The 18,537-nt window shown below is 33.7% G+C and overlaps 3 protein-coding genes across 6 annotated transcripts in view; 2 read left to right on the forward strand and 1 right to left on the reverse strand.

Annotated features, from left to right (window-relative positions):
- Window positions 1-18,537, reverse strand: part of LOC140685360 (olfactory receptor 10C1-like) — a 333,851-nt gene that overhangs the window by 181,312 nt on the left and 134,002 nt on the right. The gene's annotated exons all lie outside the window — the stretch shown is intronic.
- LOC102532009 (olfactory receptor 6C76-like) lies at window positions 4,404-5,330 on the forward strand. The gene has a single exon (XM_015252107.3). The coding sequence runs from the start codon at window positions 4,404-4,406 to the stop codon at window positions 5,328-5,330; it is 927 nt and encodes a 308-aa protein (XP_015107593.2).
- LOC102530787 (olfactory receptor 6C65-like) lies at window positions 13,843-14,795 on the forward strand. Its single transcript, XM_015252108.3, is given in 2 exon segments — window positions 13,843-14,581; window positions 14,584-14,795. Coding segments are annotated over 2 exon segments (951 nt in total).

The following is an 18,537-nucleotide window of genomic DNA, read 5'->3' on the forward strand; positions in this document are numbered from 1 at the left end:
AAATATGTAAGACTAAAAACAAATAAAATGTACATAAGTATTGCACTCTAGCTAATAAAGTGGTTTCCCATCATTGTATAGGTCAATAATTTTGATAACACTATATATGTATATAAAAATTTAACAATTAAGTAAGTGGATGGTGGAGCCAAGATTCTCACTTTTGCAGTGGGAGATGACAGAGAAGCAAGAGAGGGAAACTACAATCCATGTGGTAATGGAGATAACAGTATGGATTCATTTTTAGCTTAATATTGATCCAAAAGGTAATAGAGAGGAATATTTATGCATATGTATTTATATAGAGGTTAGTTGACTCACATATATTTCCTGGTTCTCTCCTCTTAGAGGACCCAGAAGCAATGGCACCACGGCAGCTATGAACACATCCAGAGGTGAGATTTTGGTTTCTAATACCATTCTCCAATAAAAGGAACCAGGTATCACTGGAGAAGCGTCCGATTAGAAGTCTGTGGTAAGGAATATACAAGATGATCCTGAAGCATCTTACAGTTCCAGAAAATAAAGAAATAATTTTTTAAAAAGCACAGTGATGGCTGTATATCAAAGGAAACAGTAGCCAACTGAAAGGGGTCCCAATGGCCAAAGCTGGAAAAATTTAGCAACAAAATAAGTTAGCACTGGATATAATCAAAGTGTAAAATAAATATCCATGAATCCATACCGATATAAATAAATAAATTAATAAATTAATAAATGAGGAAGAGTACACAATTACCTATCTTATAAAGGAATCCCAAATAATTTATATAGATACTTCTCCTTCAAGGAGGCAGAGCCATATTCCCACTTTTTCAGTGTGGGCTGCACATGGTGACTTCCTTCCAAAGAATACAGTGTGGGAAGTGGAGGCTGGGGAGACAGCAACTTTATTTTGGAGAACTCTAACAAAAAGTACCACAGCTCACATCAACAGTGATAAATCATGTTGGTAGTACGAATAATTAACAATTATAGTACAAAAGACAACCTATGGACTGGGAAAAAATATTCACAAATGATGTGACTGACAAGGGCTTAATTTCCGGAACATACAAACAGCTCATACAACTCAATAACAAGAAAACAACCCAATCAAAAAAACAGGCAGAAGATCTAGACAGACATTTCTCCAAATAAGACATACATACGGCCAATAGGCACATGAAAAGATACTCAATACAGCTAATTATCAGAGAAATGCAAATCAAAACTACTATGAGGTATCACCTTACATTGGTCAGAATGGCCGCTATTTAAAAGTCCACAAAATAAATGCTAGAGAGGGTGTGGAGAAAAGGGAACTCTCCTACACTGTTCATGGTAATGTAAATTGGTACAGCTACTATGGAAAACAATATGGGGATCCCTTTAAAAACTCCTAAAAACAGACTTACCCTATTACCCAGCAATCCCACTCCTGGGCATATATCCAGAGGGAACTCGAATTGGAAAAGATACACATACACACAATGTTCACAGCAGCACTATTTACAATAGCCAAGACATGGAAGCAACCTAAATGTCCATTGACAGATGACTGGATAAAGAAGTGATTCATACAGATACACACACACACACACACAATGAAATACTACTAAGCCATACAAAGAATGAAATAATGCCATTTGCAGCAACATGGATGGACCTAGAGATTATCATACTATGTGAAGTAGGTCAGAGACAACTATCATATGACGTCACTTATATGTGGAATCTTAAAGAACGATACAAATGAACTTATTTACAAAAGAAAAAGAGGCTCACAAATATAGAAAACAAATTTATAGTTATCAAAGAGAAGGGAGGAAAGGAGAAGTAAATAAGGAGTTAGGAATTAATGGATACAAACGGCTATATATAAAACAGATAAACAACAAGGTTCTACTGTATAGCACAGGGAACTACATTCAGTATCTTACAATAACCTATAATAAAAAGAATTTATACGTATTATGTATAACTGAATCACTACGTTGTATACTAGAAACTAACACAACACTGTAAATCAACTATACCTCAATAAAAGAAATAAAAATGAAACAGTACACAAATTTTGCCTGCTTCGTTTTCTAATGTGAAGGAAGCACTATTTAATGAAATTTTTCAGACAACCAACTTCATGGGTTTTATGTGTGTATTATTAATCTCTCAGTTTTTGTTGTATCTTGTTGTATGTGCCTATCCACTAGCTATAGCTTACCTAAAATAGGCGTTCAATATATTTACTAGCAAATTTATAACAAATAAAACCTTTGAATAGCACATTTTATATTCTAGTGGCCCTTCTCTTGCTATTTTTGGCTTCTTCACAAGTTTACATTTTTAATTAAATATATTGCCTTGGCAGAAATTAATTTCAAGTAAAAATAAAATAACATTGACAATATGAAATCCAAAATTTCAAAGACCACTATTTCCTCATTGTTGTTCTTTGCATTATACACCTCTCTGACATTTAAGGTTTTTAAAAAATATTTTCCCAAAGATACTTAATTAAAATTATTCAACTAAATTTGGGATGAACTAATCAGCACCATCACTCTCCAGAGGCATTTTAATTGTTTCACTGCGAGAATCCCCTGTGACTGTTTTGAGGGAAAAATGGATAAAACCAGTCTGTTTGCTTTGGAAACAATAGTTAGAAACCCTAGTCTTCCCACTGGAAAGTAAAGAAAGTAAAACAAAAATTAGAAGCCATCTTTCTTTCAAAAGTTACTCAGAACCAAGGAAGATACTGTATCACTAGGTCTTTCTTTCATCTAAGGTTAGGACATTGCCACTTGAATGGAAATCTGGGGAAAGGAGAGGGACATGGCCTTGGACTGTGCAACTTGGAATTGTTCTTTACATTCCAAGGATTTTCCTTCTCTCAAATTTCTACTCAAATGCCATGCAGCTCGCCTGTTTTCCACAGCTATTACTTCTTGAATCTCACTCAAGAAGGTTTGAGCTGTCTCCCTGTGAACTAAGAGCTTCACTTAATTAACCAGCAAAATATATAACTTTAGCACCTCTATTTGTCAGTTTCACTGAAGTAACTACTGCCCTGATCCTACTTTCTTTTTTTTTTTTCCTTCTTTTAATCTATTTAGTTTTTTGAGAGTCTTACCCTCATTCCAGGAAAAGTGTGCTCTCTGGTTCTGCTGTGTAACCAGTTAAAACCTTAGGACAGTGGTCCATTTTGCTGCAATTCTCTCCCACTTCCAGGGCTTCTAGCTTTACTCCTAAACAACGAGTTAGTACCAGAGACATTGTTACTCAATAAAAAAAACTTTGCAATACTACCTGAGTCTCAGACGTTCAGACTTTACATGAATGGACTACTTGGGACAACTCACAGAGCTTCTGCTACCATGTCACCAACCCTTTCCTGCAGCACAGTCTTCAGAACCTCTTGAATACTTTGCCTGCCATCTGAATGTAACACCTTCTACCAGCTAGTGGGACTATGTCACCTTTCTGTCTGGGCCTTCTCAACTTCAGGAATAAGCTTTCTCCTGGATTATTCTTTAGTATGTTCCACCTCACTCTATGCAACCAAGATCATTTGGCCAAATTCCACCTACACACTATGTAAGTATGTTATTGCATAAGAAAATCAAAGGCAGGAACAAGTTGTGAAGTCTATGAATACTCCAAAGTTAAAGCACCACACACTGACACACAGTTGAAGTAAAGTAACAGAATATTTGGGTTTGAAAAGTCAATTTGCTACCACATGGGCTTATGTAATGATAAGCGTATTTTTCATGTCTCACCTCATTCATTTTTCCATTTTCTAATCAATTCATAACTTAGATCAACTAACTTTGGTTGTAAGAATCTCTTCTTAAAAAGCAATAGATTACTATTTAATTCAGAAAAGAAAAACTTTAAGTTCTGAGTTTGTTTAGGAGAATATAAATATCAATTTTGATGGCTCTGAGTCTTTCAGAAAGCTATTAATTATCCATGTAGCCAGGAATAACATTAAAAATCTTGAAAAAACTACAGAAAATAACAAATTTAAAAGGTTCCATATTCAGAAAAATCATTAGAACATGTAGTCACTGAACATTATAACATTTTATAGAGTTCTGCTTAATTTTTTACACATATAACTTTTAAAAGAAAGTAAAACACATTTGATAAGTATATTTTTCTTATTCATATAAGATTATTAGACCTATCAAGTGACTTACTCAATATTATATGGCTAGTGATCTACAAATGTAAGAGGTTTTTTTGTCCTGGTTTACATGTATTTTCAAAATTCAGTACAACTTGGTGGTTAATTTATTGGTTCATTATAGTATATATTTCTTAAACCAGCAGAGATGATAAAAAAAAGTAACCCTGCACTCACTAAATCATTGTTTCTTGTTTGCATTTATAGACCAGGAAGAAGTCAGCAATAAGAAATGAAAAATCACACGTCTGTGAAAGAGTTCATTCTTCTTGGATTAACAGATGACCCAGAGCTAAATATTCTCATTTTTCTATTTCTATTTTTCACATATATACTGAGTATAACTGGAAACTTGACAATCATCACCCTCACTCTGATAGATTCCCACCTCAAAACTCCCATGTATTTCTTCCTTAGGAATTTCTCTTTCCTAGAAATCTCATTCACAACAGTTTGTATGCCTAGATTTCTGGTCAGCATTGTAACAGGGGATATGACCATTTCCTATAATTCCTGCATGGCCCAGGTGTTTTTTTTCATACTCCTTGGTTCAACGGAATTTTTCCTTTTGACTGCGATGTCCTATGATCGGTATGTGGCTATCTGCAAGCCACTGCATTACACAACCATAATGAACAGCAGAATCTGCAACCAGCTTGTCATTAGTTCTTGGCTGGCTGGATTTCTCATCATCTTTCCACCTGTGATCATGGGACTTCAACTGGATTTCTGTGACTCCAACATTGACCACTTCACCTGTGATTCTTCTCCTATGCTACTGATCTCCTGCACAGACACAGCACTCCTAGAGCTCATGGGATTTTTCCTGGCAGTATTCACGCTCATGGTAACCTTAACATTAGTGATCCTTTCCTATGTATTCATCCTTAAAACAATTCTGAGGATTCCCTCTGCTGAGCAAAGGAAAAAGGCCTTTTCTACATGTTCCTCACACATGATCGTTGTCTCCATTTCTTATGGAAGTTGCATTTTCATGTATGTCAAAACTTCAGCAAAAGAAGGAGTGGCTTTGAACAAGGGTATAGCAGTGCTCAATACCTCTGTTGCCCCAATGCTAAATCCTTTTATTTATTCCCTGAGGAACCAGCAGGTCAAGCAGTCCTTTAAGAACTTGGCCAAAAAAATGCTTCTCAAATAAATTTTAATCATAAAGAAATTCATGACCTGAACTTTAAATGAACCTTATGTCTAACACAATTATTAACATCATTATATTTTTCCATCCACTACTATATTCAACTTCCTCTCCCCTCAGGTTTTATTTTCCATGTATCCCATTTTCACCTCATTTGATTCAACTATTTTTCTATATTTAAATGCCCTGAAAAATTTTTGAGCATGAGTGATTTGATGTCACAAAGTGAGAATGACATTTAATAAAAATTCCAGAACTGAGTTCTAATAATCATCGAAGAACTTTCCCTTTGGGCATCAATCAAGAGCTAAATAAAAGTTATTGTCACACAATTTGAAAAAAATTATTTCTCCCAGTACATAAGATTGAAATAAACCTTTCTGTGAGGTAAAGCTTCCTACGTCTAGTGTGCTTCTATTTATCCTTGTATCTTACATTATAAATGTTGATCTATGCTATTTGGGGCATAGGGATTATACTCATTGTGAAGTCCATGCTTCAATATTATAACATACTTAGTGTTTTTTTGGACAAAATTCCAAAGTTACTACAAGTGTAGTGTTGACATTTCAGTAAAACCCTGATACCCTCACCATGAAGCACCTCTAATGAACTATAGGGGTGACTGCTCCATGGCCCATTATTTTCTTTTAATTTGCCCGTGATGAGTCTGGAGCTCATCTCAGGCTCCTATGGAAAGAACCTGGCATGCCTTTTCTTTCTTAAGATTCAGTTTCCTCTGATTTTTTTTGGCAATTAAAACCATATGCTTTTTCTCTCCCAGGCAATTTTCAAAATTTCTGATACACTGATGATATACTAAAGTGTTTTCCAGCATTTGTATGATTTCATTCTTTTAAAAAAATATATATATATACACACACACACGTATATTTCAGAATTTTTATGGACATTGGACGATGTAGATTTAAGAATGTTTGCATTGCCCAACTTTGACATAAATCTTTTCTATAAGAAGTTCTTAATTCTAGTTGTATGCTTATAAGAATAAATCTTTGTTTAGTATTTATCCATTTGCTTCTTTATTACACTGTTCTACAAGGGATGCATGAACACATGAAATAATTTAATTTCAATTAGAACACTTTCCCTTAATGGATTCTCAAAGCTTAGGTCTTTTTCCTTACCATTAAGAAACAAAAAGAGTTCTTCTAACAAGTGTTAAGAGAAACAGGATTACACACATAATCAAAAATAGGTGAAAATTAACAAATTCTGAGTATGAATGTCTAAATCATTCATATATTTACATTTTCATATCTCAGCAAAAACATTTACTACATCTTCTTGTAAAAAGTGTTTTGCTCAATTTGATAATAACTTCAGTTAGAACTGGATGTATACTGGACTCTTTTCTTAGGCATCATAGGTGTGAATTTTCTAGCTATTCCAGTATTATGTTTTTGTTTATCTCTTTGCTTTACAAGACTTTTTATTTTTCAGTTGTTGCTTTGGAGATTCTACATAAACATAAATACTTGCTTTGCACTTGTTGATGTAGGTATGACTCAGGCAATGTGATGCTCAAGAATGTCCAGATCCTTCAGTGCATATGAGTAGAGAAACAGTGTGCTGGTGACTGTTTAACAACCAATTCTCATAAAAAAATTCACAGACATATTATAAATTTTACTAATATAATTTACAAATAGTAAAACATACAATAAACTTCATAGCAAATTCTGTGTGCCCAAAGGATTTTCACAGAATGATTTCATTGATTTTTACCTCACTCATGTCCATAATCAACCTATGGTTGCCAATCAATCACAATTTGACAAATAGATTTGAATTTGACACCACCATTCAAATGCACAATTATAGTCATAAGTTTCAATACACTCAATAACTGGTAGAAAAAGTTTTTTAAAAATTGTAAATATATGGAAGACTTGAACAACCTTATCAAATGGACCTAATTTATATTTTTAGAATATTCCGCTCAATATTAAAAGAATACTCAATCTTTCCAATATCACACAAAACATTATCTAATAGACCATACTCTGGGATACAAAAGGTCTCAAGAAATTTACAAGATTCAAGCCATACACTGAATGTTTACTGAACACTGTGCAATTAGAAGTCAATATGGAAAACTATGTGGAAAATTCACTAATATTTGAAAAAAAATAATATGTTACTATGTAATCTATGGGCTAAAGGAAACCAAAGAAAAATTAAAATACAGTTTAAACAAACTGAACATGAAATTATAACATATCAAAATTTTTAGAATGCAGCTAAAGCATTATTTACTTTTTAAGATTCTTAATTTGAATTTAAGATTCTAAAATTATACTGGAAAAGAAGGAAAGTCTCAATCAATGGCCTCACCTTCCACCTCTACAAACTAGAAAAATAAGAGACTAAATCTAACTCAGAGTAACCAGATGAAAGGGAATAATAAGGATCAGTGTGGAAATCAATGAAACAGGAAACAGAAAAGTAAATAAGAAAATATCAGTAAAAACAAAACCGAGTTCTTTGAGAATATCATTAAAACTGATAAATTTCTAGATGAGGAAAAATACAAAGATACAAATTACCAATATCAATGAAGAGTAACTTTGTATCACTGATATTTTATACTTATTGAATGGATAACATGGAGATTTTGAACAATTTTAGGCCTATTAATTAAAAAATGTAAATGAAATGGGAAAATTTCTTGAAAGACATAATAAAAGCTCACTCAAGAAAAACAATAGGTATAATTGGCCTATACATATTGCAGAAATTGAACTTACAATTAAGAAACATTCTACAAAGAAAACTCCACATTCACTGGTAAATGCTACAAAATATTAAAGGAAGTAATACTGTAATTGCTCACAAATTCTCCCAGAATATATTAGAATAAGGAATGGTTTCCCACTTATCCTTCGAGGACAGAATTATCCTGAGAGCAAAACCAGAAAATAGACATTATTAGGAAAAAATAGTGGCTAATCTTACTCATGAATATAGTTGAAATACTTAAAAGCAAATGGCAAATAAGTCTAATAATGTGTAAGAGTTTAATTCATTTTAGTCAACTAGAGTTCATCTCAACAGTTGCAGGAAAACAACTGAAAATGTTTAACATGCCTATCTGACAAAACTCTCAGCAAGTAGATCTAATAAATGGGAAATAGCAAAGGACATATAAAATATAGTGAAAGAGAAAAAGAAACTATAGCTAACATCTTACTTCACTGTGAAAACCTCAAGCATCTCAACCTAAGAAAAACAATAAGTCAGGATGTTCACTCTTACTACTTCTACTTAACATTGTACTGTAGATTCTAATTTATGTAATAAAGTAAAAAATAAAAAAATATAAAAGCATTCATATTGGAAAGGAAAACATAAAACTGATTTTATTTACCAACAATGTAAGCACCTTCACAGAAAACTCTATTGACTTCCTGTTTCAGCTCCAACATGTAAAGAGCTTGAAAAGTGTAACCTCTGCTTTATGAAAAGAAAAAGGTGAAAAACTCAGTATTAATAACTTCATTTGGCTCCATCAGAGAAGTAAAGTTGCTGGGTAAATCGCACCCTGAAATCTGGAGAAACAGGAAATCCAGAATCACAGTTGAGATCTACTTGCTCAGAACATGTTACTAAAACCTTAAGTGGGTAGGAACACTACAATAGTAATTGTGAAAAATTACTGGAACTGAGCACTTACTGCATGAAAGGAAGAATTACCTAAGGATTATCATAGAAAGGGGATCCCCACCAGGTTCTTAAGGTGAAGATCTGAGAAAAGTCTCATCCTGGTTCAGGCAAGAAAGGGAAAGAGTAACCGTTCTGAAACAACCTCAGAATATTCTTCACACAGAGGTCTATACCAATGGAAAAGATTTTACCAGAAACATTTATGAAGGCCCAGAAACACAAGCCCACTAAAAAACTAAGACTTAATCATAGGATCATAGAATGCTCTCCTCCTGCCACAACTTAGAACCACACCAACAAAAATCAAAGTATCTCACCCAAAACACTTAAGAATTTCAGAGGGAAATCTTTAGGATGGAGATCTAGGAGATATCCATTAACCAAGTTTAACAAAGTTAATATCAGTAATAAGATTTACAGATATCATATATCTGACAAACAAAATTGGGATGCATTCTACAAAATACTTGATCAATACTCTTCAAATACATTAATGTCATGAAAAACAAGGGAAGAATTAGGAACTTTCACAGGTTGGGAAAAGCTGAGGAACATGATCTCTAATACAATGAAGGATTAAGGATCTGATCCTCAACAGATAAAGGGTATTGATCGAAAAACTGACAAAATCCAAGTTAAGTCTGTAATTTAATTATTAATATCATACCAAAATTAATTTCTTAGTTTTGATAATATTCTATGGTTAAATAAGATGCTGTACTTAGAGGAAGATGAGTAAAATATATGAAGAAATTCTGTACTATTTTTGTGAGTCTTTTAAAACTAAAATTGTTGTAAAATAAAGGCTCTTTAAAATCTGGTGCCTAATCCCATCTTCCTAAATGCAAGAAACATTCTACTAGCCATGGATAACCTCACAAAATGGATTGTGCACCTCCCTCTTATTCAAAGTCATGTCGGTTGATTCCTTATCCACTCATCCATCAATGTACACCTAGGTTGTTACAATGCTTGGCTAAATGTAAATAATGCTGCAATAAACACAGGAGTGCAGGTATCTTTTCAAGTTAGTGTTTTTATTTTCTTCAGATAAATATCTAGAAATGGAATTGCTGGATGGTATGGTAGTTCTATTTTTAGCTTTTGAAGACTTTCCATACGGTTTTCCATAGAGGTTGCATCAATTTACATTCCTACCAACAGTGCACAAGAGTTCTCTATTCTCTACATCCTCTCCAATAATGGTTATTTCTTATCTTGTTGATAATAGCCATCCTAACAAAGTATGAGGTGACATCTCATTGTGGTTTTGATTTGCATTCCCTATTGATTAGTGATACTGAGCACTTTTTCATGTACCTGTTGGCCATGTGTATGTGTTCTTTGGAAAAATGTCTATTAAGATCTTCTGCCCATTTTTAATTTGGATTTGTTTGTTTTTTGGTATTCAGTTGTGTAAGTTTTTCATATATTTTGGATATTGACCCCTTATCAGGTATAAGGTTTGCAAATATCTTCTCCCATTCTGTAGGTTGCCTTCATTTCGTTGACTGGTTATTTTGCTGTGCAGAAGCATTTTAGTTTGATATCGTCTCACTTGTTTATTTCTGTTTTTCTTGCTCTGCCAAAAAAGTGTTGCCAAGACCAATGCCAAGGAGCTTTTCCCCTGTTTTCTTCCTTTTCTTTTATGACTCATTTGTGAAAAAGTGACTTTAAAATAATGGACAAAAATATTCTTTCCAAGAGCTTTTTTTTTTCAGAGATTCAGTTCTGTACCCTTTCTTTAATGTGGAAAGGAGAGGAGAGGAGAGGAAAAAGAAAAAATTTAAATTCAGTCAAATATCACTGAGTATATCCACTCTTCAAAGATTAGAGATTTCCTGGTTGATACTGGTGTAAGAGTAAGATAACTCCTTCAGAGAAACTCATACTATTAGGTTTTATATTGTCTTTACCATTGCCTCATAATAGAGCACTATTTACCAAAAGCATTACTTCTAGCCTACAAATCCTCCCTATTATGCAAAGTAACAGCTATTATTTTTAGCTTTGAGTTTCACTGTAGAGTACAGACCACGTAGTCTGGCATCCCCATGACACTATTAATTGAAGCCTGGAATCCACTATGCTAATGACCTAACTATAATTAAAGTATAGCATACCCAATCTTGGATCATATAGTTAATCTATTCTAAATTCAAGTATGCAATATTTATTTTAAGAAATCTGTAATACTTTGTTAAATTTCTCAACTAAAAACGCATGGCCTTCCCTAAAGAGAAAGTCAGTTGTGCTCAACAAAATACTTCTTCGTTGTTTGTACTATAGAACCACCTAGATTACGATTTCTTCTGAGTCCTAATTAAATTTTGACCTCATATGCATGTTTTCTCATTGAAATTTGCAAGAAAGCCAATGATTGTCTTTCTTCATTTAAAATAATAATCAGAAAAATAATTTGAAAAATAAGGAAGAGATAATGTTTCCATCCGTTTTTCCCTTTGTTCCATGGAAAGTTCAATATTATAGGTAGAATTCTAAATCCCTCCAATACTTAATGGCTCCCAAGGGAACTCAATTAAAAAGTGTCACTAAAATTAATTGCATTGTAGATGTACTAGTTTTCCTGTCTCCAGAGAGGTTTCTTTCATGTTTCCATCAAAAGAAAACTCTTCTGTTAACATTATACTCAAAAATATATAAAATGTGTCTGTTTCTTTTGGAGAAAACCTTTTTGGAAAATCTGTATCACTGAGCAGTATGAGAAAAGTCATGAAATACATGACATTTAAAATCCAAAACAAAATATTTTTGCAAGTTTGCTCACTGGATTTTTCTCAACCTCAAAGATTAAGTATTTGACTGAGAAAAGGATGGTTTATGATAAAGAAAATCTGAATAAAATCTTTACATTTTAAATAGTGAATGCAGAAATGTGAATTAGTTTTATAAAATGTGTAAAAATGAGAGAAGCCTTTCCTAAGAAATTATGTTGCTCTTATTATAGATAATTAGAAAAATATTTATGTTTAAGCTATGCCTCAGATCCATCAAGGACTCTCATAAATGTATGTTTCTTCTTTATCCACATCTTTAATTATCTTTCTAAATCATGCAACTCTAACAATTGCTCTCTTTGAATCGTAGCATGAGGGCATTTTGTCAATTCTTGCATTATTTTCTCTGCCTATAGCATCCTATATTTGTCACAGCCGAGCTTATAAATGTATCATAAGCTGCATTCTGCCTCAGGAGGGAGCCAGGTAGCATATTTTTAGCCAAATCTAAACGTGTGTGACCAAATATAATTACACCAGCCACAGGATCCATTAACCCACACTTTTGTCATCTGCACATTCCTATTAACACACACTTTGAGTCTGTTATTAAATCAGACTACCCTCATAGTTCATCCAATTACAACCAATCTGGTTTCTCTCTTTTTAGTACTAGTAGCAGCATATCACTACACAGATAAATACCTTTCAAGATATTGAGCATCTACCTCACTGGGATCCCAAAATTCTCCTTAGCAAAAGTTCCCATTGTTGACACACATGGATATTCATATCTTTATCTTTCAGGACTGACTGTTTCAGAATAATTGATATATGAATGCAGAGCTAAATACATCCAGCTAAAGAAATCTCTGGGTTTTGAAGCCAATTCAAATCTGGGCTGCATACACATTATTTCGTCATTAATTTGTTCTTTAATTCATTAAAGAAATTGAATAAGAACCAGTGTGAAAACATGAGGAATGGTGCAGTAGAAGACAGACATGGAAGCTAACCTATCTGTATATACCTCTTATGTGACCTCAGGTAACCCTTCTGCACAATTTCCTCATCTGCAAAATGAGCCTCTTAATAGGACCTACCAAAGGCATTTTTAGTCACAGGGTAAAAGGCTATTTAGATCTTTACTATAATATTAATAATATGGATAATAATAATAACAATAATAATAATAAAAATGCATTATATTTTTATATGATTAATTATTGCTATTATTGCTGCTATTATCTTTCTTCCAATATACTTTCTCTATCACATCCTCAAAAACTAGTCTGATAAACAATGAAGTTACCAGATTATTATTATTTTTGAAAGCAGAGCTTGATAAAGGCTGTTATGCAATAACTTCCTGAAATAATTAATCTTAAAGAAAGTAGTATGATCTTTCATTGTTGACATGATTGATTATATTTAAGGAATCCAACTGGAATTTTTATCCTATGACTTTATTTATTGATAAGGGTTGGCATTGTACTTATGCCACCTTTAGTCAGAGGAGTGAGTAGAGTCAAGTTGGGATAAAGCAAAAGGGAATTAATTTCAATGAACTGTCTATAAATATGGTATTTTCTGTTCAAATTTTTACTATGAGTAGAAACCAAAACCTACAAAAAGACCGCATCCTGATTCAAAAGTAAGTTTTCCAACAGCAAAATTAGCATACAGAATTTTATGGGCATTAAGTCTTCAAAAATACTATTTATTCGATATGTATTAATCTTCCCAATGAAGTAAACTAAGTATTTATCATTATTACCTACTTTTATGACTGTAAAAAAACAACTTTATGTATGTTAAGTAAGTAATCAAAAATACACAGCAGAGAATTATCAAAGCTGAGATTAAACTCTTGAGTTTTTGAAGTAATAAAACATTAATTTTTCCACATTAAATAAATTCCAATATGAGTTTGCAATTCTGACGGATAAGTACTTTGTCACTTCACATTACTGTATGCTTTATTGTTCTTTGTGTAGAATAAGAGCACTACAAATGTATTTGAGATCACACCGGGAGTTGATACCCACTCTTATTTTTACCTACAGACCTGCAGAATCCAGAATTTAGTCATGCCAAATAAAACATCCATTAGAGAATTCATTCTTCTGGGACTTACAGATGACCCAGAATTACAAGCTGTGATATTCTTCTTTATGTTGTTCACCTACTTACTGAGTGTAAGTGGAAACATGACCATCATCATGTTAACACTGTCAAACGTCTGTTTGAAGACTCCCATGTATTTCTTCCTCAGCAATTTCTCCTTCTTAGAAATTTCATTCACAACAGTCTGTATTCCTAGGTTTCTGATCAGCATCGCTACAGGAGACACAAGCATTTCCTATAATGCTTGCGTGACACAAATATTTTTTTTAATCCTTCTCGGCTCGACAGAGTTTTTTCTTCTGGCTGTGATGTCTTATGATTGCTACGTGGCCATCTGCAAACCTCTGCATTGCACAACTATCATGAGTAACAAAGTCTGCAACCAGCTTGTAATCAGCTCCTGGCTGGCTGGTTTCCTCATTATCTTTCCCCCAGTGATAATGGGCCTCCAACTAGATTTCTGTGACTCCAACATCATTGACCACTTCATCTGTGACTCTTCTCCTATGCTGCTGATCGCCTGCACAGACACAAAGTTTCTAGAGCTTCTGGCATTTTTCTTAGCAGTATTCACACTCATGGTAACTCTGGCCTTGGTGATTCTCTCATACACACTCATTCTTAGAACAATTCTGGAGATCCCCTCTGCCCAGCAAAGGAAAAAGGCATTTTCTACTTGTTCCTCCCATATGATTGTGGTTTCCATTCTTATGGGAGTTGCATTTTCATGTATGTAAAAACATCTGCAAAAGATGGTGTGGCTTTCAGGAAAGGGGTAGCGGTACTCAATACCTCTGTTGCTCCCATGCTCAGTCCCTTCATTTACACCTTAAGGAACCAGCAGGTAAAACAGGCCCTTCGGGATTTTACCAAAAAAATGCTATTATCAAGGCACTCATCATCATGTAATCTGTAGCTAAAACCACAGATGAACCACATATAAATACAAATCATTGTTCTAGGTGGTAGGTATACAGAAGGGAATAAAAATAAAGCACACAAAACTCTTGCTATCCTAGATCTTACTTCTAGTTAGAGAACACACACATTAAACAGCCAACATAATAGAAAAGTAAATTATCTAGGATTTTCGTTAAGTGAAAATGCTATGAACAAAACTGAAATACTTTAGGGAAAGGAGGGTAGAATTCAAATTAAATAGGGTGGTCAAACATTTCACTTTGTCATTTTATAGCTCCTTTTTAATTTCATTTTTCTACCTCTAATAAAAGTATTTCTCTGTATTCATTACCTTTTTTTTCCCCTGTAATTTTCCCAGGTCCATGTTTCATCTATTTCACACATGTCAAACATGGGGAGATTGTGCGGTGTCACTTTTCTTTGAAAAGATAACTAGAAAGCTCTGGATAGCCTACTCAAATCCTAAATGAAAATAAATGGTCCAAAATAAAATTCATGGCAACCCACTGGTAATGAATGGTATGGAACCTAACTTCAAGGCTTAGAAAACCATGCTTTATGACTATTTCTATCAAAGGGTTCTGTCCCCCCCCTACTCTTACTTCCTTATTCTACTTGAGTCAGATATTCAGAATCTGTAAAGGGAAAAACTGATAAGCAATTATCTTCTACTGGGAGGATGGGGTACTTCAAGCTGTCCAGGTCACTTTCCTCCATTTATGCTTCATCAGTTCTATTTCTCTATATCTGTCCAGGTTACACACTTCCTATTAAACAATAAACAGGAATCGCTACTAATTATTAATTATAAGTGGTTATTAAGAAATTATTAATTACTAATTATTAGGAATGACTGCTTTTACACTACATGCAGTGACTTTTTTTGACATACCATATTATCAGAAAACTTTCACTATTAAATAGAGAGAGGTGGGTAATCACAAGATCTCAGTCCATGAAACTACTGCAAATCACTGCAGGATATTTACACACCTATTTAACATGCACATAAGGATCAGACAGCACAATTTTATTGGTACTCAAGTAAATAAGGAAAATTCAAAGGCAACTCATGTATCTTGGTTGTTTTCAAACAATCACTCTAAGTAGCTCATGCTATTTAAATAGGAAGAATGAAAATGTTAGATTAAATATGAAAATCAGTACCCTGAAAATTAAAAACAAAAAATTCAATATGTGAAAAACCTGAAGAAAATAAAGATGATATGAAATTAATAAAAAATTAAGAAAACAGTAAGATGAAAATAGAAGTTAACACTAAAAAAAACTTTGAAATTCTAGTATCATTTAAAAGGTTTAGGTAAACAAAAATATTATAAGGTTATAACATTCTAAATGCTGACAAAACAGTAATATTGTATAATTGTATGATACTAGTACAATTATGGTACTATGTGCAATTATATAAAATACATTCTTGACATTTTTAGGATGTAGTATTATTAGCAAATATTCATGACAATGAATGATCTGAATATATATTTTCATTATGAAAGTAGTTACAGAAAAAAAATACAAAATTTGAAGAGCTGTGGCTCCAAAACATTCCCAAGACTTGTTAATATCTCATTAGGTGCATAAACTTTACATAAACCATTTAAAGTTTGTGTGTGCGTGATTCCACAAATTCTAGTTTATTAATGTGTGGCAGAGTTCACTTACCAGAGCACAGTGGAAGGAACTAAAAATCCTAGTAAAATGAAAAACTAGGCTCGATGCTTTATATAAGTTTTGACTTTTGACACTTAAAAACAGATTCTGTAATGCTTTATTTTTGTAGAACATTGGTGTGGGGGTATCATTTTTAAATGATTGAGAGGAGTTAAAAATAATTTTCTAGGAAATCTACTTCAGGATGACACCTGCACTCCAATGTTCATAGCAGCACTATTTACAATAGCCGAAACATGGAAACAGCCTAAATGTCCATCAATAGGTGACTGGATAAAGAAGATGTGGTATATTTATACAATGGAATACTACTCAACCATAAAAACCGACAACATAATGCCATTTGCAGCAACATGGATGCTCCTAGAGAATGTCATTCTAAGTGAAGTAAGCCAGAAAGAGAAAGAAAAATACCATATGAGATCGCTCATATGTGGAATCTAAAGACTCATGGACAGAGAATACAGACTTGTGGTTACCAGGGGGGTAGAGGGTGGGAAGGGATAGACTAGGATTTCAAAATAGTAGAATAGATAAACAAGATTACACTGTATACCACAGGGAAATATACACAAAATGTTATGATAAATCACAGAGAAAAAAATGTGACAATGAGTGTGTATATGTCCATGAATGACTGAAAAATTGTGCTGAACACTGGAATTTGACACAACATTGTAAAATGATTATAAATCAATAAAAAATGTTAAAAAAATAATTTTCTAGTCTCAAGGATCAAAGTAACTGTAAGTGTTTAGAATAACAGAATTTTCCATTTAGAGGGGATTATAGATATATTCTCTTTCAGGGATAACAAAAGAGACATGATGCGACCCTCCCTTCCCTATGGCTATGGCAAATAGTTGCAAATAGTTTGCATAATTATTTCCTGAAGAATGAAGCTATGACCTCAGAATCCTTCTCAACAACAGTGCCAACATCATAAGAGCCATCAATGAGATGAGATTTATTTCTACTCTTGATATAGTCCAACTTTCTCACTTGTGAGATAAAGAAAGTGAAACCCAGAAAGGGGAGGGACTTCTCCCAGGGGACTCAGTGAATCAGTGCAAATGTAGATCTACATCCCAATTCAGTTAACTTTCTATACACCATGCTGCCTACCAACTTCTTCCTTGCCTGGTCATGGCTCCTAAAATAATTTATGCTTTCCATACAAATCATACATGCCAAAAATTAGGAGCATTTTATAGTAGCACCTAGAACATCAAACCCAGCAAGAAGATGCAAGGTATATAATTTCCCCCAAGTTGACATAAGAGCATCCCTCTCCCAGGTACCATGAAATGTTTTCTGACAGCCAATCATTATCTTAAACTCATCAGGCTTTTTCTTGGTTATCAGCCTTATTCTCAGTTCTCTGACGTGGCTTCACAGGGCACAGCTGGCAAGAATCTAACAGAAAAATGAGCTTTGCTGAAAGCTCTTCAGGCATCAGACATCCCCTGCCTAACGCTGCTTATGCCTCAAGGTTGCGCAGATAAAGCTTGGAGCTGCTGGAGATGCACAGTAGGGGTTCTAAATGTTTTAATGCCTCCTCTCTCTTCCTTTCAGTGCAGCTGTTTGTAGAGTCTCCCAGAGGAGAACAGGAGAGGGGCCCCTTTTGCAAAATCGTGATAAAAACCCTTAACATAAGATCTACCTTCTCACAATACACTATTGTCAATTGTAGGTACAAGGCTGTCTAGGAGATCTCCTCCCTGGTATTAAAATTAGAATAATGTCTCTGAGGTTCATTGATAATGCAGCATGTGTCAACATTTCCCTCTCTTTTTACGGCTGAATACCATTGCATTGTATTGTATACCACATTTTCTTTATCCATTCATTTATAAGTAAACATTTAGATTTGTTGCCATATTTTTGCTACTGGGAATTAGGCTGCAGTGAACATGGGAGTGCAGATACTTCTTTGAGATTCTGACTTCAATTCCTTGGGGTAATATACTCCAGAAGCAGAATTGCTGGACTGTACGATAACACTGTTTATCATGTAAGAAAACAACATACTGTTATCCATAGCG

The sequence above is a fragment of the Vicugna pacos genome, chromosome 12, assembly GCF_048564905.1.
Source record: "Vicugna pacos chromosome 12, VicPac4, whole genome shotgun sequence".
In the NCBI taxonomy this organism is placed as follows: domain Eukaryota; kingdom Metazoa; phylum Chordata; class Mammalia; order Artiodactyla; family Camelidae; genus Vicugna; species Vicugna pacos.